This window comes from Zootoca vivipara, chromosome 11 (assembly GCF_965207765.1).
Source record: "Zootoca vivipara chromosome 11, rZooViv2.hap1.1, whole genome shotgun sequence".
Lineage (NCBI taxonomy): Eukaryota > Metazoa > Chordata > Lepidosauria > Squamata > Lacertidae > Zootoca > Zootoca vivipara.
In genome coordinates this window covers 52,689,202-52,712,755 of record NC_142594.1, presented here as the reverse complement: position 1 = coordinate 52,712,755, position 23,554 = coordinate 52,689,202, and the positions used below count along the sequence as shown (strand labels likewise).

General features: G+C 49.5%; 1 protein-coding gene across 1 annotated transcript; it reads left to right on the top strand.

Annotated features, from left to right (window-relative positions):
- Window positions 1–1,883: 1,883 nt before the first annotated feature.
- Window positions 1,884–23,554, top strand: HHATL (hedgehog acyltransferase like). The gene is made up of 12 exons (XM_035130018.3): window positions 1,884–2,206; window positions 6,009–6,163; window positions 9,380–9,447; window positions 12,411–12,524; window positions 13,269–13,463; window positions 15,360–15,569; window positions 16,652–16,823; window positions 17,733–17,877; window positions 20,069–20,104; window positions 20,368–20,569; window positions 22,293–22,434; window positions 23,241–23,554. The coding sequence occupies exons 2-12, from the start codon at window positions 6,058–6,060 to the stop codon at window positions 23,360–23,362; spliced, it is 1,512 nt and encodes a 503-aa protein (XP_034985909.2). The 5' UTR covers window positions 1,884–2,206; window positions 6,009–6,057; the 3' UTR covers window positions 23,363–23,554.

The window sequence follows — 23,554 nt, the reverse complement described above, 5'->3', positions numbered from 1 at the left end:
GAAAATGCATGCTGGGAAAGGAACCAGATTGCAAAGCAGCGCCCTCTAGCGGTGGCTACACTGGTACTACAGCTATAAAACATTCTCTCTCAACAGCACCTTGGCTCCTGTTTATATACTATCTCTCTTTTAAATCAGAACCAGTGAAGGCGGTGAAGGTCCTGTGTGAGTGCCTGGAGGCGGTTGGAGGATGGATGGCGGCTAACAGATTGAGGTTGAATCCTGACAAGACAGAAGTACTGTTTTTGGGCGACAGGGGGCAGGCGGGTGTGGGGGACTCCCTGGTTCTGAATGGGGTCACTGTGCCCCTGAAGGACCAGGTGCGCAGCCTGGGAGTCATTTTGGACTCACAGCTGTCCATGGAGGCGCAGGTCAATTCTGTGTCCAGGGCAGCTGTCTACCAGCTCCATCTGGTATGCAGGCTGAGACCCTACCTGCCTGCGGACTGTCTCACCAGAGTGGTGCATGCTCTAGTTATCTCCCACTTGGACTACCGCAATGCACTTTATGTGGGGCTACCTTTGAAGGTGACCCGGAAACTGCAATTAATCCAGAATGCAACAGCTAGACTGGTGACTGGGAGTGGCCGCCGAGACCACATAACACCGGTCCTAAGAGACCTACATTGGCTCCCAGTACGTTTTCGAGCACAATTCAAAGTGTTGGTGCTGACCTTTAAAGCCCTAAACGGCCTCGGTCCTGTATACCTGAAGGAGCGTCTCCACCCCCATTGTTTAGCCCGGACACTGAGATCCAGCGCTGAGGGCCTTCTGGCGGTTCCCTCACTGCGAGAAGCAAAACTACAGGGAACCAGGCAGAGGGTCTTTTTGGTAGTGGCGCCCACCCTGTGGAACGCCCTCCCATTGGAGGTCAAGGAGATAAACAGCTTCCTGACATTTAGAAAACACCTAGAGGCAGCCCTGATTAGGGAAGTTTTTAATCTGTGATATTTTAAGGTATTTCGGTATTTGTTGGAAGCCGCCCAGAGTGGTGGGGAAAACCCAGCCAGATGGGCAGGGTATAAATAATAAATAATAATAATAATACTAGGCCGAAGCCTTTACAGACTAGGCCGAATGGAGGTACTGACTCGCCTGGGTGGGGAGTGGGGGAGGAGGGGACGGAATAGGTCAGGACACGGTGGGACCAATCACAGGGATGAGACGGGGGTGGGGGAAGAGGGGGCATGATACGTCATGGGTCGGGACAGGGTGGGGGAAATCACACGGATGAGCCACAGCAACGCGTGGCCGGGCCAGCTAGTTAATAAATAAAATAACATAAATTCTTCCGGTTAGTTAATGGGGAGACATTGAACCATTCATCCTGCTTTGCATCCTTCTTCGGTGCATTTATGAACCACAAAAAGCCCCAGGGCTTATTGTAAAGTGGATTCGTTGCACTAGCGCAACAAAGCCCTTTCATCCAATTCAGCTGCGCATGGCTAAGGTCCTGGCATATGTGCCTGAACCCCTCCTGCAAAATAATGACAGTCACGCTGGAGCCAAGCACCATCCTGCTGCATATTCAGGGTTGGTGTCGAGTGGCCCTGATTTACTGCTCCAGAGCCGTCCTCCCACACTCACGGACAGCAGCAAAGTGCACCCCAGGGAAGCAACTCAATCCTGCTGGCCCGGGAGTTGCAGCAGCAGCAGCAGCAGCCGCCAGGTAGCAATGCTGTGAGCGAGCCGATATCTGTGCGCCGCGAGTCTGGTGCCTTGGGGCTGCTGGCTTTCCCTTGCTCCTCTGTCCTCCTCTCTCACATTGCCCTGAATTAACTTTGGCTGCTACCGCTGCTGCTGCTGCTCCTGCTGCTGTGTTGGGCTGTCTTCAGCAGTCCTTTTGACAGGCAGCTCCTGGGCCAGCCCCTCTCTCTGCAGCGCTCCTCCAAAATAAAAATATCTGCAGCCGGCCACCTTCCACTCTTTCCTAAACTGACACCAGGGACGTGCCAAGGAGGGGGGGCACCCACTGGCCTATCACTCCTTTCAAACAAACAAACAAACAAACAAAAACCACTGGACCAGGTGCTTTTTACAAGAGGACTTTCTCTCTCTCCCTCATCCATGTCTATCTAAACTTGGGACTTTCAAACAGAGGTTACCCCGGCCTCCTCCTCCTCCTCCTCGGCCTCCTCGTATCCTAGACCTCCCCTTTATTCTCCAGGCCGGTGGTGGTGCTCAACTCAGCCAGCTTGTTTCTCAAGGTCAGTGAGAGGGGATTTGCATGCTGCCAAGGGGGTTTGGGTAGGCATAAAATCTGGCGCGTGGTTTAAGTTGCCAACCGGTTGTTCCCCGCAGCTGCAGCCGCCACTTCTTTGTGGGATCCGCTAGTGGCACAGCTGCTGGCTAGCAAAGGGTTAAACGGCATGTGCGCTCAGCTGGAAGGAGAGTTGTGCGGAGGGCACCTCGGAAGGAGCTGCTTCTGGCCATGGCATTTGTCCACGGTGCGGAAGCTTCGATATCGATATACTGGCACTGCAATGACGAGAGGTCCTTGGGACATCACATGCAGGCAGAGAAAGCTCATTCAAAAGGGCTGTAAAACTTCCACGCTCGGTGCATCTCCGAGTGCCTGTCAGAGACTGCCCTGGGAAAACGATCGCCTCTGCTATCACATTGCACCACGGGCTGCAGATAGAGCAGTTACTAAGCTAAAATTGGACAGGACGGCTGCTTTGCAGATGATTTCCCTCTCCACCCCGCCTCACCCCAGCTACAGTGGCACTGGCTGCCTTATGCTATTTAAGTCCCCGGCTCCATTAGATGTCTCCCTCCCTCACCACCGTGATCAATAATGCAGCTTCCCTTTTAAAAAAACACACTTGATGTAATCGATGCCAGTAGAATTAACACACCTGATCGTTTCTTCCAGGACCAAAGAACAGTGGGTTAAAAAATAAAATTGATGCAGAGGCAGGGGTGCAATTAAGTCATTCTGACCTCTGGCCTTACTGGGGCCGTATATCGTATTTTCCCATGTATAAGACTAGGTTTCCCCCCTCAAAAATAATGTACAGAATTTGGGGGGGCGTCTTATACACGGATAGATCTCCCCCATTTTCTTAAATTGGAGTACCCAAAAATAGGGGCCGTCTTATGCATGGGGGCGTCTTATAGACGGAAAAATACGGTATGTGTCTGTGCAGGTAGCCGGGGGGGGGGGGGGGTTGGCCCTCTTTAGATGGGATTATTTTACTTTTAAAACGTGGCAAGCCAGCTCTGCTACATTGAGGGCACCTCCTAAATTGTTCCATACCCTTCCCTTCAGTTTTTCTTTGATGAAATTAGGTATCTCATTTTCAATATTACTGCTACTACTACTACTCCATACATCTGACTGGGTTGCCCCAGCCACTCTGGGCGGCTTCCAACATATATAAAAACATAATAAAACATCAAACTTTTTTTAAAAAAACCTTCCTGATACTGAGCTGCCTTCAGATGTCTTCTAAAGCTTGTCTAGTTACTTATCTCCTTGGCTCGAGAGTCGCATAACACCATACCCTCCAAAATTTCTCTGACGAAAGCACGAGGGGCGCTGTGGTCTAAACCACTCAGCCTCTTGGGCTTGCCGATCAGAAGGTCGGCGGTTTGAATCCCTACGATGGGGTGAGCTCCCATTGCTTTGTCCCAGCTCCTGCCAACCTAGCAGTTCGAAAGCACGCCAGTGCAAGTAGATAAAGAGGTATCACTCCGGCAGGAAGGTAAACGGCATTTCCGTGTGCTGCTCTGGTTTTGGTGTTCTGTTGCACCAGAAGCGGCTTAGTCGTGAGCTGGCCACATGACCCGGAAAAACTGTCTGCGGAGCGGACAAACGCTGGCTTCCTTGGCCTGTAAAGTGAGATGAGCGCCGCAACCCCAGAGTCGTCTGCGACTGGACTTAACTGTGTCAGGGGTCCCTTACCTTTTACCCTTTTTTAAAAAAGGGAAAGTGGGATATTCCGAGATCAAATCAGAAACCGGGACAGCTTCTGTAAATCCCGGACTGTCCCTGGAAAATAGGAACACTTGGAGGGTCTGCCGTTCTGCTAAGCAGGGAGCCCCTGACCTTCCCTGCTTCAAAGATATTCCCTGATGGTAACTTAAAGCCACCTTAAGTAGCAGCATTGAGTTCAGTCAAAGAACAGAGCGCATGGCTGGTTCTGTCCCAGGGATGGAGGACCTATGGTGCTCCCAAGTGTTACCAAACTACAACTCCCATCATTCCAAAGTCAAACCACTGGTCCTGTTGGCTGGGACTGATAAAAATTGGAGTTCAGGGACATCTGGAGGGCCGTAGGGTCCCCACCCTTGCTGTATTCCACTGAAATCAATAGCATGTAGATTTCAGTGTGCCAGGCTGGTGTTAGAAGCTATAGGATCTGGGTTATTATTATTATTATTATTATTATTATGGCTGGATTTAGGTTTGATGAGGCCCTAAGCTAATGGGGACTGTCCCTGGAGGTAATGAGGCCCTTTATATGTCCAGCTGTCCTTTGTCAACAAGAAATTGTGGCCATGCTGAGAGTGGTAAGGTGGCAATTCACAGTGCATTGTGGGTAGAATGCACACTATCTGCAAACGTATGTCTGTGGCGGAATAGTGCCTGATGATGATTCCGGTTCATCATGGGTTAACCTATCACTCCCATGATAGGCAGGTGTTCCCTGGGAGGCAGGGCTAGTCGGTGTTCTAAATGGAGGGGGAACAACCATTGAAAGGCAGTTGGGGGTTGGCAGTTGGGGAGTGGAGGGTTAGAGAAGGAGCAGGTTAGGTTTGTGTGGATGGGAAGAAAGGATATAACCATTATTATCAAGATGCAGGAGATGTATTAACAAGTCTGTATTATATGAAAAGATATGCACTTTTAAGAACCAGACAAATCCTTGTTTTCAAGTTAAATAATAAAGTTAAATGTGCCTAAACGTTCGTGGACTCGGGCAGTATCTCAGTACCTTCAGAGGTGTGACTAAGAGGTGAGAATAAAGCTTTCCTGTGGAAGAGGAAACTGTTTGCCTCTTCTCCTGTCATACAAAGAGCTGGTTAGTGAAGCCAAGGGAGCCACATAGTTGCCTAAAGGTAAAGGTAAAGGGGCCCCTGACCATCAGGTCCAGTCGTGTCCAACTCTGGGGTTGCGGCGCTCATCTCGCTCTATAGGCCAAGGGAGCCGGCGTTTGTCCGCAGACAGCTTCCGGGTCATGTGGCCAGCATGACAAAGCTGCTTCTGGCGGACCAGAGCAGCGCACGGAAACACTGTTTACCTTCCTGCCGGAGCGGTCCCTATTTATCTACTTGCACTTTGATGTGCTTTTGAACTGCTAGGTGGGCAGGAGCTGGGACCGAGCAACGGGAGCTCACCCCTGTTGCAGGGATTTGAACCGCCGACCTTCTGATCAGCAAGCCCTAGAGTCTGACTCTGTGGTTTAACCCACAACGCCACCTGGGTCCCTAAGCACCTTCTGCCAGCAGAAGGTGCTTAGGCACCTGCTACAATTTGCCTAAGGGAGAGGCAAATTGTAGCAGTAGGGATCCATGCGAGGGAGACCCCACTAGTGGCAATAGGTTTCGAACGCAGAGCCCTGAGGTACCCTGGAGACAAGTCCAATTTGGACACTGGAGGTTTACTCCCGTTTGTAGAGAAGCACAGGGAGAGACTCTGTTGTTAAAGCAGTGAGGGGTGGGAAGCGGGAAATCCCTCACAATGCCCATGCACAAAAACAAGTTGGAGTGGAATACCCCCCACTATTCATCTTTCTGCTGGGAAAAGCTTCACTTCTGGAATTTTTGCATGTCAGCCTTCTGTTAAGGGTGCAAGAACTGGCCAAGGGATGGCTGGGTGGGTGTGTAGCAGGAAATTCCCATCAGACTAGGGACAGCTGAATATTGTACTGGGAATATTCGACTGCGCATGTATGAATGAAGACAGCTCTGCGGGCAGAATAATTCCCGCGATGCCTTGGAGCCCACAACCAACTCTGTGAAATGTGAAGGTATCTCCCCTTCCTTCCTTCCTTCCCTCTGCAGATCTGGATCCCCTTGGAGTTGGCTCCTGGGGCAGCAGCGACCCTCCAACATGGGCATTAAAGCGCAGTTGCCCACTTACGAGCTGGGGCTCTACGCTCTGGTCGTGGCAGGTGCCATCGTTTACAGCGGGCAAGAGATCTTCGAAAGCTCCAGAGGTAACTGTTTCCGTCCAGTCAAGGCCAAGAGAATGGGATTTGAGTCAGTTGGGCTAGAGAGGACATCTCCCTTTTCCCAGTTGCCCTATTAAACAAGGGCGGGGAGCCTTTCCCCCCCCTTCAGCTGAGGGACACATTCCCTCCTGGGCCAGCTTCTTGGGGCCACATGGCAGGGCGGGCGGGGGCATAAGTCAAAGTGGGTGGAGCAACAAATGCTAATTTGCTTCCGCCTCCCTCTCTACTGTCCATCCAGGCAGGCTTAAAGTTCTATCAGAGGACAAGGGTGCATTATAGCTAGGTAAAAACAGTCAACGAGGGTGCAAGGCAGGGTGTGGGCGTGGCTCATGAATGGGTGTGGCCTAGGGAGGGGCGTGGCCTTGATAGACTCCTGAGAACGAGGCAGAGAGATGATTTTATAAATAAACATATAAACAAACCATATTGAGAGCCATATTGAAAGCCAGTGTGGTGCAGCAGTTAGACACGGGTTAGAATCCCCACTCAGCCATGAAGCTGGCTGGTGGACCGTTGGAGAGATACTTACTCTCAGCCTAAATTATTTCAAAGGGTTGTTGAAAGGATAAAATGGGAAAGAGGAGAACTCTGTATGCCGCCTCAAAAGAAAGGTGGGTGTTATGTACTGAGCTGAATCCTAGAACAATAGGATCCAGAATGCAGCAGTCTGATTGGTCCGTAGGAGCCACCCAATCCAGCTCCTGGTGGAAGTGAATCAGCAACCTGATTGGCCTGCAGGAGCAGCCAATCAGGCTGCTGGCAGAAGTCAATCCGCAACCTGATTGGCTCACAGGTGCAGCCCTGAAGTAGCCAATCACGCAAGGCCCATTGTGTAAATAATGTATATAAGCAGACGTTTTTTGGGGAAAGAGCGATTCTTCTCTTCTTCCTCTATTGCTACTACAAGCAGAATAAAGAGCATGAGATTCACTCTCAACTCGAGTATATTTCAGTGGAATATATAAATGAAATAATGTGAATAAACAGAAACAAAAATGGAAAAGATTCAGAGCTCTAGTAACACAATAATATTCCAGCTTCCATCCAGTGAAAGAAGGCAAATTCAAAGAAATGAGCCTCCCAAAAGGCTCAAATGTAGCCAGGATGCCGAACTAGATGTGCCATTGGCCTGATCCAGCACATCTTACGGTAGGTTCTTATAAAAGTATTGAGGCAGATATATGCAAACACACTTTCGGTTGTGCCTGCGCCTGCAAAGGTTTAGGGGACAACAGACTGCTTTGTTCTCCATCAGCTCATGTCCCCTGACTTCCTGCTGAAATCCTGTATAATTTTGTGCCACAAGCTTCTTCTTTTTTTGCAGGCGGGGGTGGGTTCCTACTTTTATTGCGCTAAAGAACAAATGCCGCTCTAGGCAGAAAGAACACAGTTGCACTAAGGAAGCATTGCAGAACTGCAAATAAAGTCGAACGGTGTGTGGACAGTCTGGCCACTAAAGTGTATCAATGACACTGAGTGTATCAATGACATGCAGCAGAATACACACACACACCTCAGCCCCACCACCACTCTGGAGAAGCCTTAAAACTGCCCTCAGCCAGGGAAAATAAAGCCCCTTGTTGTTGTTGTTGTTGTTAAAAAGCAACAACAACAAAAACGATAGTTTTCATTGCATAATTAGTTACACTGTGCTATTAGCACCCTGTGCTAATACACAAGCCTTGGGATTTAACATGGACAGTGGTGCAATGATATAGGGAAAGCTGGGAGGGCAGCGCTGTCACGCCAACTTAAAGTTTGGCTGCATTTGGGAAGGAGGATTAAGAGGGTAAAACGGAAGGACAGAGCCTGTTGAGCAAAAGCCAAGCATTTGGCCAGATTCCCTGAAGTTTTGAAGTTGCTCCATAACGCTTGGAGTAAAGGTTAGCATTTTGGCACCTGCGCAGGCTCCCTGGAGTCACCAGGGCATGTGCAGTAGGGTGGCGGGTTCCTAAGCTCAGTGCGCCATTGCACAGATGTTGCACACGAGGGTGCAGGTCTCTCTGTGTGGCTCCTTCCCCGCCACCCCCTCACCTCTGTTGAGCCAAGTTGAGTTGGAGTTGAGGGTGTGTTGCCGTAGCAACATGGCGATGTGCCACTTTGCTTTTCATACCTGTGCGGCTCTACGCCCCTGACTTACCCCTGGCTCCACCCTTTGTCTATGCCAGGTACCAGAAGCTACCCAGAGCATGCAGTTGTGTTTTACAAAATGACCTTAACAGATTGTGGACGTGGCTTTTTTCCCCGGTGACCAAATAAGGGCAGCGGACAGTGTGGCGAGACAGTGTGGGCTGCATCAATAGGAGTATCTAGATCAAGGGAAGTAATAGTACCACTGTATTCTGCTCTGGTCAGACCTCACCTGGAATACTGTGTCCAGTTCTGGGCACCACAGTTCAAGAAGGATACTGACAAGCTGGAACGTTTCTAGAGGAGGGCAACCAAAATGGTCAAAAGGCCTGGAAACAGTGAGGAACGACTCAGGGAGCTGGGCATGTTTAGCCTGGAGATGAGAAGGTTAAGGGGTGATATGATAGCCATGCTCAAATATATAAAAGGATGTCATATAGAGGAGGGAGAAAGATTGTTTTCTGCTGCTCCAGAGAAGCGGACACAGAGCAATGGATTCAAGCTACAAGAAAGAAGATTCCACCTAAACATTAGGAAGAACAGTAAGAGCTGTTCGGCAGTGGAATTTGCTGCCAAGGAGTGTGGTGGAGTCTCCTTCTTTGGAAGTCTTGAAGCAGAGGCTTGACAGGCATATGTCAAGAATGCTTTGATGGTGTTTCCTGCTTGGCAGGGGGTTGGACTGGATGGCCCTTGTGGTCTCTTCCAACTCTATGACTCTATGATTCTAGACCATCTGGCTGAGTTGCTGCAGCATACCAACATGGAGAAAGGGAAGGGTGCAATGGAGAGACTGGCATAGTGCAAACACGGCAGCGGAGCCAATCTGGTGATCCTGCCAAGGTGTTTGCACCAACCTTGCCACTGCCTTGCCTCTCCCCTCCCCTCCATCCTGGCATGGTGCAGTAACTCTGCTCAGGAAGATGCCATGTGATTGACACAGTTGCCTGGGGCTGATGAGGGGGTCATAGTTCAGAATGCCTGGAGGGCACTATATTGGCAGAGGCCAAGCCAGCGTGTTTCCTCGATGCGACCCAGTGCTTCCCCCAGCAAGTAACACATTTTCTCTTTCAGAGAGCGTGAACCGAAAGGCTTTCCGAGAGAACATTAAACCAGGATGGCATTACTTTGGCAGGAAAATGGTGAGCGGTGCAATTTTCTTGGCTATCTTTGACCAGCCACTGCTTAGAATCAGGCATCCCCAAACTGCGGCCCTCCAGATGTTTTGGCCTACAACTCCCATGATCCCTAGCTAACAGGACCAGTGGTCAGGGATGATGGGAATTGTAGTCCAAAACATCTGGAGGGCCGAAGTTTGGGGGTGTCTGGCTTAGAAGCTGCAATGAATATTCACACCTGTTTAAAATTTTCCAAAGTTTCCCATTGCCTCCAGAGCTGTTGGAGGGGCTGTTCAGTTAATGTGCATGGAGGAGGGACGTGGGTGTAGTATGTGTGAATTGTGTAGGCAGAGATGAAGACTGGGAGACATATGGGTAAGTGCATCTTGGTGAGTCTACAAAATATGATTGGGTGCAGGATCCTGCCTCATGTATGTATCACTATAGTCCTGCCACAACTACAGATCTATGAAATCAATAACTTCCCTAGATCTATGGGCCACAGCTACTACAGATGTTAGCTTCGCTTCGCTCTCGTTCAAAAGCAGCATCACTGCCTGTCACTGAAAAACATCCCAAGACCCAGCGTGGAAGGCAGTGAATACTGGCCAGGCCTTTGCCCTGGGACAGTGGGTGCCCAGGGTCATGTGCGTGCATGCGCCTGACGTCAGCATGCCCATTGTGTTCAGGGTGCATTTTTGAGAGGGAGTGTGAGTAGGCTTCCTCACTGCTGCAGCATTGTGGGATGGAATACTGGGCCAGACAAGTCACAACAGTTCCTAGAGTGTCCACTAAGAGGAACTCACCTGGAGGAACACCTGACTAAGTTCAGTTTCCTGTTCCTCCAGACATGCAGATGAGATGGATTAGCTGGCAGACAAAAGCCCCTAGCCAGCAGCCATTCTCTCTCTTAGCCATCTCTTCTTCAATGGGAACACATCTCCAGAGAATCTCCAGTTAGGATGGTTCTCCCTCTCGGCCTGCTGCCAAGAGAGAGACCAGATGGAGCCTCACTTTACTAAGTAGACTCCAGATGTATATATTTGTAACTTTTCTACGTAAGCCTGCCTTTCAGAGATTACGCTGTTAACTCAGGATGTCATGTGAGTAAACTCTATCTTATTTTAATACTATTGTGTTGTGTATTTCTTTTAAGAGGGAAAAGGGGGATTTGCCAGGAAGTATAATGTTGTAGAGGTTCTAACAAACCTAACGCTCATGTTTTGCTGCGCACAAAAGGGGAATGTCACTCTGCGGATATTGGAAGCTTGATAACACAAGCTTGGATAGGATCTATCTAATAATATATCCTAATCCACATCCCTAACATTCCCACAAGCATATCAACATGGAGAATACAGTGGAGAGACTGGCATAGTGCAAACACGGCAGCAGAGCCAATCTAGTGATCCTGCCAAGGTGTTTGCACCAACCTTGCCACTGCCTTGCCTCTCCCCTCCCCTCCATCCTGGCATGGTGCAGTAACTCTGGTCAGCAAGATGCCAGGTGATTGGCACAGTTGCCTGGGGATGATGGGGGTCGTAGTTCAGAATGCCTGGAGGGCTTCCTCATTGGAGGGTGGGCAGAGCGGAGGAGAGGCAGAGACAACAGCATTGCCGCCCCTCTCCTGCTCCCTCATCCCAGCCTCAGCTCCACTCCTGTGTCAAGTCTGACCCGGGAGGTGGAGAGAGGAAAGAAAGTCGCGGCTGCATTGCCGCTCATCACCTCAGTTGGGCAGCGTGCCCGGCCGGGCCAGGCGCAGCGGGCTCTCTCAGGGGCACGCTTGGTGGAAGCATGTGTTCTGCCGATGGGTGTGCTGACATCGGGTGCACATGCCCTTGCGGCGTCCGTGGCCCCTTCATGGGGAATGTTGTGGGGGCTGGAGCACACACAGCCCCACACGCTTGGCACCTATGATACTGGTATTGATAAATATGCTGGTACAACAGTATAGAATCATGTATTGGTGGGAGGCCTTATCCCAACAGAATATTAAAAACAGACCTGCCTGAGGCAGCGAGCCCACTCTGCCTAATGATTGGGCTGGCCCTATTAAGCCTATTGTCAGAGGTTCTTGCGGCTACTCTTGAGTAACGATGCTCCACACCTGCTTGTCTTTAAGGTGTTTTTTATTGTGCAGTCTATTTACAGTGCAAAGTCTCTAGAAAACATGTCTGCTTACTCTGAGTCAGAACCTCGCAATGGCTTCTTTCTGTTTCACGCCCAACATAACAGCTTGGGAACTCCAAAGTGCCTCCCCCTTGTCCTATGGGGTGCCGTATGCCTCAATTCAGGCATCCGGGGGGGGAGGGCCGTCCTTCTGACTGCTCTCCCGTCATTTCCTCCCCAGCTGCCTCTCTACTCGGTGTTGAGGCTTTTTGACGCTGCTAGAGCCTTGTCCCTCCCTCTCTGCTTCCTGACTCCTGTAATCTGATCCGCTACTGGACTTACTGCTCTGAGAGGAACTCGACCTGATGGGGGGGGGCTGTTCCCTATAAGCCTCCCCCCTTACACCTATGCAATGCACTTAGTTTTGCCTGCCATTTAAACCCTTGTTTGCATATTTCCATGCAGCTCCACAGCAACCAGGGATATGGTTGTTTCTTCCAGACAGGGGAAGGGTAAATCGAGAGAAAATGGGCAGGACGGGCGGGTTAGACATAGCTGCCAAGTTTTCCCTTTTCTCGCGAGGAAGCCTATTCAGCATAAGGGAAAATCCCTTAAAAAAAGGGATAACTTGGCAGCTATGGTTAGAGGGTCAAAATTTGATGCTGATAATGTCGTGTGAATAGCCCAGAAAAAATTTGTGTGAATAACCAGCACCAATCCCAGATTAAACACCTATCTGGGATCATCCAGAAAGTTGGGTCAACTTTTTTCCAACAAACAGGACCGGCTGCCGAGTTGATTGTGTGTGAGGCAGGGCTTGTGAAAGCAGAAAATCTGAGCTTCTGTGATCTTACTGGTTCAGATCTCTGTCTTTGCAGGATGCAGCTGACTTTGAATGGGCCATGTGGTTCACTTCCTTCAGAAATTTCATCATCTTTGCCCTCTCCGGGCATGTCCTCTTCGCCAAGATCTGCTCCATGACGGCTCCTCAAGTAAGCAAGTACGGTACTCTGGCCCTTTAACGTTAAGTAAGGCTTACAGCACCACCTGCTGGCAGGTTTTTGTTACAAGCAATTGGATCAAATAGGTTCAGATCTATAGAACTCAACCCAAACATAGCCCAAAGCATTTTTAAGTCCCATTAATATCAGTGAAAGAGTTCAGTGCCTGCTTGCGTCTCTCCCAGACAAATCAGTGGGACTGAAAAGTGTTTCATCTGTGGCTGGATTGTGACCAAGGTCAACAAAAATTATATGAAGACAGAAGGCCCTCGGAGCTGGACCTCAGTGTGCGGGGTGGAGACGCTCCTTCAGGTATACTGGAAGTGGCTTCTTCAGCCTGTATTTTTGCACACTATTTTCACTAATATGCACACTTAATTTTGTATACATTTTTTGGTCGGAAAACTTGGAGAAGGGCAACTTTTGAAGGACAGTTGTTTTGGGGGAGTGAAAACAAGGTTGGGTTGCATTCCAATGCAGACCAAGCCAAAATTCTCCTCCATCTCCAGAAATGTGTGGTTCCCCCCCCCCTCTTGGAAATCTGTTTTTGGGGAGAAAGGGAAGCTCCCCATGGGAAGGGAGGCTTCCGCACAGCCAGGAACGTGAGATGAGATCTGAAGGTGCTGCTTAAACGGACCTCTGCGGAGCAAGGTATTCTAGCCCCACGAACAGAAGAGAACAGAGCACAAAGACCTGTGATAAAAGTAGACAAAAGGTTATTTCATTCTCTCACAGCACAGGTCTGTGGTTTACATGGCGTACGGGCTACTGGCCGTGCTGGGAACGATGGGCAGCACTTACCTGATGATGGTCTTGTCCCACTGCTTGGTCATCTACACCATCTCGCTGGTTAAGCAGAAGTGGCTGTGCTTCCTCGCGGGCCTTTGCAGCCTGGCGTCCTTCAAGGTGGAGCCGTTCAGCACCTGGCAGGTATGTCGGTGTGCAGCTATCTCACCTGCCAAAGAGAGACTTGGCTGTCCTCGGGACCAGACCAGATAAAGGGAACCCTGTCCATTAGGTCCAGTCGCGAATGACTCTGGGGTTGCGGCGCTCATCTTGCTTTACTAGCCGTGGCCTCCAAATGTTCTTGGGCTCCCATCATCCCTGACCATTGGTCATGCTGGCTGGGGCCAAGGGGAGTTGGAACTCAACAGTCTCTGGAAGGCAGCACATTGGTTATCTCTGAGTTAGGAGGCTCAAGAGGGCCCGATCCTTCACTTGGCCGTGGAACTCACTGGGGGAGGCTAAGCAAGTTTTTTATTGTCTTTCAGCCTAGCCTACCCCACGGGGCTGGCATTGAGGGGCAAGTTGTTGTTGTTGTTTGTTTGTTTATATACCGCCCTATACTTGGAGGTCTTAGGGCAGTTCACATAAAAGGATCACGGTATATAAAATAAAAATAAAGCAATAACCCAATAATTAAAGGTAAAGGGACCCCTGACCATTAGGTCCAGTTGTGACCGACTCTGGGGTTGTGTCGCTCATCTCGCGTTATTGGCCAAGGGAGCCGGCGTACAGCTTCCAGGTCATGACAAAGCCGCTTCTGGCGAAGCAGAGCAGCACACGGAAACACTGTTTACCTTCCCACAGTACCTATTTATCTACTTGCACTTTGACGTGCTTTCGAACTGCTAGGTTGGCAGGAACCCAACATGGGGTATGGGGTACTGATCAGGTCAACCAAAGGCCTGGTTAAAAAGGAACGCTTTTGTCTGGCACCTAAAGGTGTATAATGAAGTGCCAGGCAAATTTCTTTGGGGGGGGAACATTCCACAGATGGGGAGCCACTGCAGAGAAGGCCCGTTCTTGTTTTGCCACCCTCCGGGCCTCTCTTTGGCATCTGTCTATCTCAAGAGACGACAGAGTGTGCCTCCAGGGGTGAAGTCATGTCGCTGGAGAATCACAGTGCCTGCTGTGGCTGCAGAGACCAGTAACTCACCACGGCTGCCTCCTGTGTTGTTCTTGTTGCGTTAGTAGCACCAAAGTGACTTCCCTGGGGTGCAGATGACAAGACCCCTCTCTCAGCTTTGCTGATATAGCCCAAAGAAAAGCAGAGCAAAGAAGCAGAGCGACAGCCAGCTTGGCTACTAGGCGCCATCCAACCGTCTTAGGGACTTCACGCCAGATTTGTGTAGGGTTTACTCCTTAGCCTTTTCATCTCCCGAAGAGGTCCTTCAAGGCTGCAGGTATCCATTTTTCTTTGGGGTTTACTCCTGAAGCCTTTCTTGCGAATGGATATAATCACAAGAGGTTCAGGACCAGAGTTTTCCTTCTCCTAGATGGGCTCCCTTCCCAGGTTGACAAGCCCCCACCTGCCCCTCACTTCCGACCACAGCATGTGCCATAGCTGCCAAGTTCCGGCCTGAGAAATAAGGGACTAGACCGGAAGTAGCAGACCGGAAGTAGCGCTGCCGCCATTTTGGAACTGGGCGGAGCATGCTCAGAAGCTACTTTTGATGCTGCTCCACCCAGTCCCAAAATGGCCGCCACCCCAGAATAAACCGGGGGGGATCAGTTTTTTCGGCTGGGGACAGCTGGAAAAACGGGGGTTTCCCTGGGAATACGGGAGACTTGGCAGCTATGTCATGTGCAGAAACCGCCTTCTTGACTGTTGGACCCACCCTTGGTCTCATCTGCTCAACCCACCAATGGGATGGTGTTAATAAGGGATATATTATAATATAGCTTGTTCAAAACTATGTTCAGATCAGGGCTGCCTGAAAGATCTAGTACTCAGGGCAAACCGTGAGGTTTCTGTGCAGCAGACAAGACTCTGAAGCAACCTCGTTTCCTTGGTATACGTGGTAACTATTCTCTTTTGTCCAGAATGGCTTTGTAACAGGAACTTTTGATCTTCAAGATGTTCTCTTTTACGGAGGAACCGGCTTCAGCATCATGCGGTGCATGAGTTTTGCCCTGGAGAACTGTGAGAGGAAGGAAGGCAACTACTCCATCTTCGCCCTCCTGAAATACAATTTCTACCTCCCCTTCTTTTTCTTCGGACCTGTCATGACCTTTGACCAGTTCTATGACCAGGTGGGCTGCATTCTCTGTTACGCTCTTTGCTCCTCTTTTCTTTATTTATTTTTATAATGATTTTCATTCATTTTACATATAATCACATTAAAGGTTAAGGGACCCCTGACAATTAAGTCCAGTTGTGGACGATTCTGGGGTTGCGGTGCTCATCTTGCTCTATAGGCCGAGGGAACTGGCGTTTGTCCACAGACAGCTTCTGGGTCATGTGGCCAGCATGACTAAGCCGCTTCTGGTGAACCAGAGCAGCGCACGGAAATGCCGTTTACCTTCCCACCGGAGTGGTACCTATTTATCTACTTGCACTTTGACGTGCTTTCGAACTGCTAGGTGGGCAGGAGCAGGGACCGAGCAACAGGAACTCACCCCGTCGCGGGGATTCGAGCCGCCAACCAGTGTGGTATAGTGGTTAAGAGCGGTAGACTTGTAATCTGGGGAACCGGGTTTGCGTCTCCGCTCCTCCACATGCAGCTGCTGGGTGACCTTGGGCTAGTCACACTTCTCTGAAGTCTCTCAGCCCCACTCACCTCACAGGGTGTCTGTTGTGGGGGAGGAAGGGAAAGGAGAATGTTAGCCACTTTGAGACTCCTTAGGGTAGTGATAAAGCGGGATATCAAATCCAAACTCTTCTTCTTCTTCTGATTGGCAAGCCCTAGGCTCAGTGGTTTAGACCACAGTGCCACCCGCGTCCCTTAATAATCACATTACATAACATCATATCTTCATCTCTGATCTCTTTGGCTCTACTGAGTCTTACAACTTCCCTCCCTCCCGACTAATGGTTTACAAACTTACATTTTGCCTCTTTGCATTTCCCTTCCTTTCCTGTTCTTGGTGTATTGTTACTTAAATTATTTCATTATTTATCCTGAACAGGTAACAGTTTCTTCTTACAAATCTTCAGATAACCACGCTAGTGTTGTTAATTGCTTACAGTTTGCTCCTCCTTTCTTGGATGCGGGGGGGGGGGCTGTTGGGCAACCCTCTTCCCCCGATACAGTCACTCATGCTATGTCCTGTCCTTTCTGGGTCCACGAACAAAACACCTGTCCTTTCATCTCCCCCTTTTCCCCTGGCCACAGGTGCACATCAGTGAGATGCGGCGCAAAGACTATGAGTTGTGGCACATCTGTGTCCATGGTTTCGTCCATCTTGTGGCCATCATGGCAGTGGATGTTTTTTTCCACTTCTTCTATATCCTGACCCTTCCTTCGGACATGAAGTTTGTCAACCACCTCTCAGATTGGGCGCTGGGTGAGTGAGTGAGTCCTCAGTTCTGTTCTCGGGGAGCAAAGGAAGCCCCATTCTTATTTTCTTTCCGGGGTCTTATTTTCCACATGGATCATTCCCACGTGCTCTGAAGATGACTTTCACAGGAGACCTTCCAGTAGAATGCAGGGATGGGGAAAGAGGTTGGAAGCGGTTTGCATTTTGATGAGACACCAATTCCCACTTCTCGAACCAATCAGCAAAGCAAATCAAAATTCTCCTTTGAAATTTGCACTTCTCCGAATTTTGCAATGCAGCCCTCACGCCAGATAACATGTGCAAAAATGCATACATTAGCATGCAAAGAAAGGTATGTATACTAGTCAAAATTGCATACAAAGATGCGTACATTAGGATAAATTTGCACTAAAATGTGGATGGATTTTCAGGATGATTTTTTAACAACAACAAAATCTTACATTTCTGAGCAGATATGGAGAACTGGATTTAACATCGGAAAAACATGAAACACTGACTGAAATGGATGGTTTTGTTCATCCATAGGAACAAGGAAAGTTGCCTTATACCAGGCATAGGCAACCTTGGCTCTCCAGATGTTTTGGAACTACAACTCCCATGATCCTTGACCACTGGCCCTGTTAGCTAGGGATCATGGGAGTTGTAGTTCCAAAACATCTGGAGAGCCAAGGTTGCCTATGCCTGCTTTATACTGAGTCAGGAGATTGACCCATATAGCTCAGTCCTGTCTACACTGACGGGCAGTTTTCATATAGGGAGTCTTCTTCTGCCTTACCTGGAGATGCTGAGGATCGAACCTGGGACCTTCTGCATCCAAAGCAGACAGCTGTTCCCCAAAATGCTGCATGTAGTCCTGTGCCCTTGCTTCCTTGCATGTCAACCTACTGCCCTTCTCCTTCCTCTTCTGTTCCGCAGCTGGCCTGGCTTACTCCAACCTGGTCTACGACTGGGTAAAAGCCGCAGTGATGTTTGGGGTCATCAACACCATTGCCAGGCTGGATCACCTGAACCCCCCACAGCCACCCAAATGCATCACCATGCTCTACGTCTTTGCAGAAACGTGAGTATACCCACCAATATCTTCACAGTCTCCGATTGCTTGGAAAACCCCTGGAGAGGAGAGGACTTAGGCAGTTGTGGAGAGGGGGGGGGAGAGACTTTCAGCCTGAAGAACTGCTTCGTGGGGGCAAGATCTGCCGAAGGTGAGCTGCTGTGCTGATTAGGCCTGACACTCCTGTGCAGATCCTGCTTTTGCTAATAAAGAGTTAACTTCACTTATGCGGTGTGATTTCCTGCTGGCTCGCTCTGGCCAGACATTCTGTAGTAGTGGCAGTGGGGAAGTCCCACGGCTCACCTGCCCAGCCCACTTAAAGGAGAAGAAGGACTTTGCTGAAGAGTGGAGATGGAATCCTGCTGTCTAGACGGCACAATCCCATTCCCTGCTGACAACAGAGCAGAGCAGCCAACACAGGGTTAAACTCTGTCCTCTCACCTGTCAGCTGACATCGTCAGTGGTGGGTGGGTTTGGGGAAAATGGCCTGGCTGGCCAAATTGGACCTCCTAGCAGGCCAAGATCAGCCTGCGGGAGAGAAGACAACGCTGAGCTGGAGGGAGGAATGGCGTGACTTGTCATAAGGCAATTCCCTCTGTCCGTGGGAAGCTGCTGTAGTAGCTCAGGTGCAGAGCTTTGTATGCAGAAGGTTCCATGTTTGATCCCTGGCATCTCCAGGAAGCTTTGGGAGCGACTCCCTGCCAGAACCCCTGCAGAGCTGCTGCCAGTAAGTGTAAGTGATCCTGAGGCCAATGGCTTGACTTGGTACGCAGGCTGAGACCCTACCTGCCTGCGGACTGTCTTGCCAGAGTGATACATGCTCTAGTTATCCCCTGCTTGAACTACTGCCATGCACTATTTATGGGCCTACCTTTGAAGGTGACCCAGAAACTACAACTAATCCAGAATGCGGCAGCTAGACTGGTGACTGGGAGCGGCCACCAAGACCACATAACACCGGTCTTGAAAGATCTACATTGGCTCCCAGTACGTTTCCAAGCACAGTTCAAAGTGATGGTGCTGACCTTTAAAGCCCTAAATGGCCTCGGTCCAGTATACCTGAAGGAGCGTCTCCACCTCCATCATTCTGCCCGGATACTGAGGTCCAGCTCTGAGGGCCTTCTGGCAGTTCCCTCGTTGCGAGAAGCCAAGTTGCAGGGAATTAGTCAGAGGGCCTTCTCAGTGGTGGCACCTGCCCTGTGGAACACCCTCCCATCAGATGTCAAAGAGAAAAACAACTACCAGACTTTTAGAAGACATCTGAAGGCAGCCCTGTTCAGGGAGGCTTTTAATGTTTAATAGATTATTTTATTTCATTTTTTCTGTTGGAAGCTGCCCAGAGTGAAACCCAGCCAGATGGGCGGGGTATAAATAATAAATTGTTATATTATTAATATTATTATTATTATTAGTGATCCTGAGGTCAATGGCCTGACTTGGTGTAAGGCAGCTCCCTGTGTTCTTGCGGTTGCAGCCCACTAAGTGTTCAGTTCAATCTCTTGTACAGAATCATAGAATTGTAGATTAACCCTTGGGGTAATCTAGTCCAACCCCTTGAAACACAGGAATCCCACCCAATGTGACGCCAAAACCCAGGACCCCGAGAGTAAGAGTCTCATTCTCTACCACCTGAGCTTGTGCTCTTTGCTTTCAATGGGAATCCAAATACTATGGAAAATGTAAAACTATTTCCAGGTCCACCCCCCCCCCCAAAAAAAAAAAATTAAACAAGAAGTCAATGAAAATGCAGCAGCTACAGTCAATAAAACAAAGCCATTGGCTATCAGAAAAATAAATAGACTTTTGAACTCTTTGCATGCACACACACGGTATACCTTGTTTCTAAGAGGGGCAGTTCAAAGCTTGCCTCTTGAAAATAAAAATCTCATTTCTTAACCAATCAGTCTTTATTGAGCTTTTCAACGATGTTTTCCCAGAGGCCTTTTGCTGATATTATTCTTACATGCTGTGTAGTGCCTGGATTTTCTCTTTTTTTTATGAAAGCGGGAATTATAAATAGGTAAATAAAATAAAAAATGGTCGTGTGACTTCACCCACGGGGACCTCGGCAACAGTGCATGGCTTAGAGCACTTTGCAGCAGCCTTGTGCCTGGGGGATATAGATGTGGAACCAGGGGCAACTAATAAAGCAAAAGCTTCTGTTGTTTTTTTAAATCTAACTTTTGCATTTGTCTCGCAGGCACTTTGACAGAGGGATTAACGACTGGCTATGCAAGTAAGTTTCCTTTCTGACGATGGCACTTAATGTTTCTTGGGGTCCCTGGGAGATTTCCTGCTCTCATAACAAACTATTCACAGTCGGTGGTGGAGAAATAAGCGAATATTCATCTAGTGCCCGCCATTTCCACCTTATCGAATAATGGAATTGTCAAGTTCAGGTTCTACCCTCTGGAGCAGCAGGAAAGAAGCTTGCTCTATCTTGGGGACATGAAAACTTGAGCCAACCTTCTCACTGTGTGTGCGCGCTTTGACTCCCAGGTACGTCTACGATTATATTGGTGGCAATCACGACAACATCTTGAAGGAGCTGGTAGCCACCATCGCCACCTTTCTTGTGACCACCCTCTGGCTTGGCCCTTGCGAAATAGTTTACATCTGGTCCATCTGCAACTGCTTCGGCCTCAATTTCGAGCTGTGGGTGCAGCAGTTCTTCCAGCTGAAGCCGTTCGCCGCCATAGAGGTATAAGCGTTGGTCCTTAACACATTGCTAGACCCTTAAGGCCTGCTGGGCTGAGGGTAGGGATCCCCCCAGGTGTTATTGTGTTACATGTGTGCAGCCAGCATTAGTGTATGTTCATAGACACATTGCAGAGAGGTTAAGGATCTTTTACTGGAGTTACGGCATGCACTTGTTATCATATTCTTCTTTGGCGATCACTCATAGCTGATAAACAGAGTTTTAATAGTGAGTCCGTAAGTGACTGTGGAGGCCAATTCTGGATCCACACATCCTTCCACAGTGGGGACATACCGGGTAGGTTTCTGGGTGGGAGTTGATCATGGTGAGGGTTTGCCAAGCGTGCCTTCCTCTTAGCACATTTCTCCCTTTCATTCCGAGTTTGAGTGTCTTCAAAAACCCACAACACCTTTGGTAAAGGCTGTGCTCCAGTTGGAGTGCTCGCAGGCCAGTGTCTCCCAGTTGTCGGTGTTTATACTTCATTTTTTTAAGATTTGCCTTGAGAGATTCTTTAAACCTTTTTTGTTGACCACCAGCATTACGCTTTCAGTTTTTAAGTTCGGATTAGAGGAGTTGCGTGTTCAGACCCAGGAACCTCCCCCCTAAATAAATTCACACATGACTCAAATTTTGGTTTGGTTTTTGGCAGAATTTAGACTACAACTTTATTGATTACCAAAAGTGAGTGGTTGCATAGGCTCTGGTTCGACTAGCTCCCCGCACCGTGGCAGGTAGCACTGACCCAGGGCACTAGCATAGGTCAGCCTCGGGTGAACACTTGGGACAGTGAAAAGCCGGGAACAGGCTATGTCCACCACCCAGATGTCCCCCTGGACTCTGGCACACGGACAACCCCCTCACAGGGTTGACCAAATCATTGAGTCCCTGGATTCCTTTAACGGAATACCCTTCACATAGGGATGGCGAGAGCGTTCCCCCATCCCTATCACCTGAGCCAGAGCCTATCCGCAACCTTACAAGTTGTGACGATTTGCTACGCGGCAGGCGAAACCCAAATGGCACCAGCCAATCAGCCAAGTGGGGGGAAATTCCTGCCGTGCCCCTGTCCCAACGACAGACAACACACGATGGCATAGCAAGGTCAAGCGCAACAAGCCCTAAAAGTAGGGAGAGGTGGGCGGGTGTTCCGAATGCACACATCGAAAGAGGAAGCTCTGGGTCACATATATGCAAATATATAGGTCCCTCGATCCATCTGGACTGTGCCCATTGGCCAGATTGAACCCCAACATTGAGGGACCTACCAATCGGGTGTTGTGGCTGACCAATCTTCACCCACCCACAACACAGTGGGTCAGTCTCCAGGTCTCGCCGCAACATGTGCCCTCTTTGAGGGAGGACCCGATTTGCTTTGGAAGACGATCATCAGGCATCCGCACAACATGACCGGTCCAACGAAGTTAATGTTGAAGAATCATTGCTTCAACACTGGTGATCTTCGCTTCTTCCAGTACACTGGGATTAGCTCGCATGTCTTCCAAGTGATGTGTAACATTTTTCGGAGACACCGTTGATGGACTCTTTCGAGATGTTGGAGGTGATGTTTATAAGTGGATATACTTGTTATATACTTGTCTGGTCCATGGGGTAACGAAGAGTCGGGCACGACTAAACGTCTAAACGACAACAACTTGTTAGGGATGTGTGTTAACCCTTAAACTTATGCCCACGAGAAACTCTCACACAAGTCTCTTCTCCCGGGCAGGCCGGAATGTCAGAGGCAATGTCTCGGCGGATCAGAGGCTTCTTTGGGGCTGCCAACTTCTGGGCTATCGTCCTGTACAACATCCTTGCCCTCAATAGCCTCGAATTCGCCATTCTCGTCGCCACGAGAATTCTCCAAACAGGTAACGTTCCTCCGGCAGAGTGGGCCCAACCCCTTTCGATGGGCTGAAAGCCATATTTTCCATGGTCGTTAGCCAGCTTACATGACAAATCCACTAGAGGCACAGATGGATATTTGGAAATGAACACTTGCTGTTTCTGAGGCTCCTCGGCCTCTTGCTCTCCTTACTTCTCTCCAGTAGCACACATTACTCCTTGTGCCCCTGGTCTCTGTGTGGGGCGTCCTAGGCCTTACCACCCTCCCCATAAAACTCTGCCTCAGAACTGGGTTAAGGGTATGAGGGACCTCAGGCTAACACAGCCTTCCTCAACCTTGGGCCCCCAGATGTTGTTGGACTACAACTCCCATCATCCCTGACCACTGGTCCTGGTAGCTAGGGTTGATGGGATTTGTAGTCCAACAACATCTGGGGGCCCAAGTGTGAGAAAGGTGGGGCTACCGGTAATAGAAGGGGAGGGGTGGGGAACCTCAGGTTCAGGGTCCAAATGTGCCCCCTCAAAAACCTCTCTGTCTGTCCCTCAGGACTTCCCCCCAGCCACACCTCTCACTGTCCCTGCTTCACATCCCGAGGGTTTTCGCCTATCTGGAATTTGTCCTTGAACTCTGAGCATGCCTTTTGGGCCAAGGGTAGAGGGTGCATGTGAGCGTGTGCAGAGAGGGAATGACCGCTAAACCAGTCGAAAACTGTGGCCCAGATATGCCCAGTCTCTCATAACATTCCCGTTCCTCAACAGACGCTATCTAGCCAGCTACAAAATATCTGCCCTGTGGCCATGTTGATCTCTTCTCCTTCGCTCTCCTCCTCAGGTTTCCCCCTCAGCACATTATCCATCTGGTTCATCACTTACTGCGGTGTGCAGCTGATCAAGGAGAGAGAACGTTTCCTGGCTCTCCAAGAGGAGAAAGGAGACAAGGACAAGACAGAGTAAAGGAGAGGGAGAAAGGCCAGCCCGCAAAATGGCCGCTGCGGCTTTTTGACACGCTAGGCCAAAGTGCCTGACCCCTCAGCCCTGAGCACCTGTATGCTGCCACGAAGATCTCCTGTAGCCACGTACAAGCTCACCTGTGTAATGAACTCCTTTCCCCATTTAAATTAAAAAAGATATTTTCTATAAGACTCA

What these genes read in the sequence shown, in the direction of transcription:
- HHATL (XM_035130018.3), top strand. Translation starts at nt 6,058, where the DNA reads ATGGGCATTAAAGCGCAGTTGCCCACTTACGAGCTGGGGCTCTACGCT. An exon ending in ATTACTTTGGCAGGAAAATG is followed by an intron (nt 9,448 to 12,410) that starts GTGAGCGGTGCA and finishes CTGTCTTTGCAG; the next exon opens with GATGCAGCTGACTTTGAATG. An exon ending in AGCCGTTCAGCACCTGGCAG is followed by an intron (nt 13,464 to 15,359) that starts GTATGTCGGTGT and finishes TCTTTTGTCCAG; the next exon opens with AATGGCTTTGTAACAGGAAC.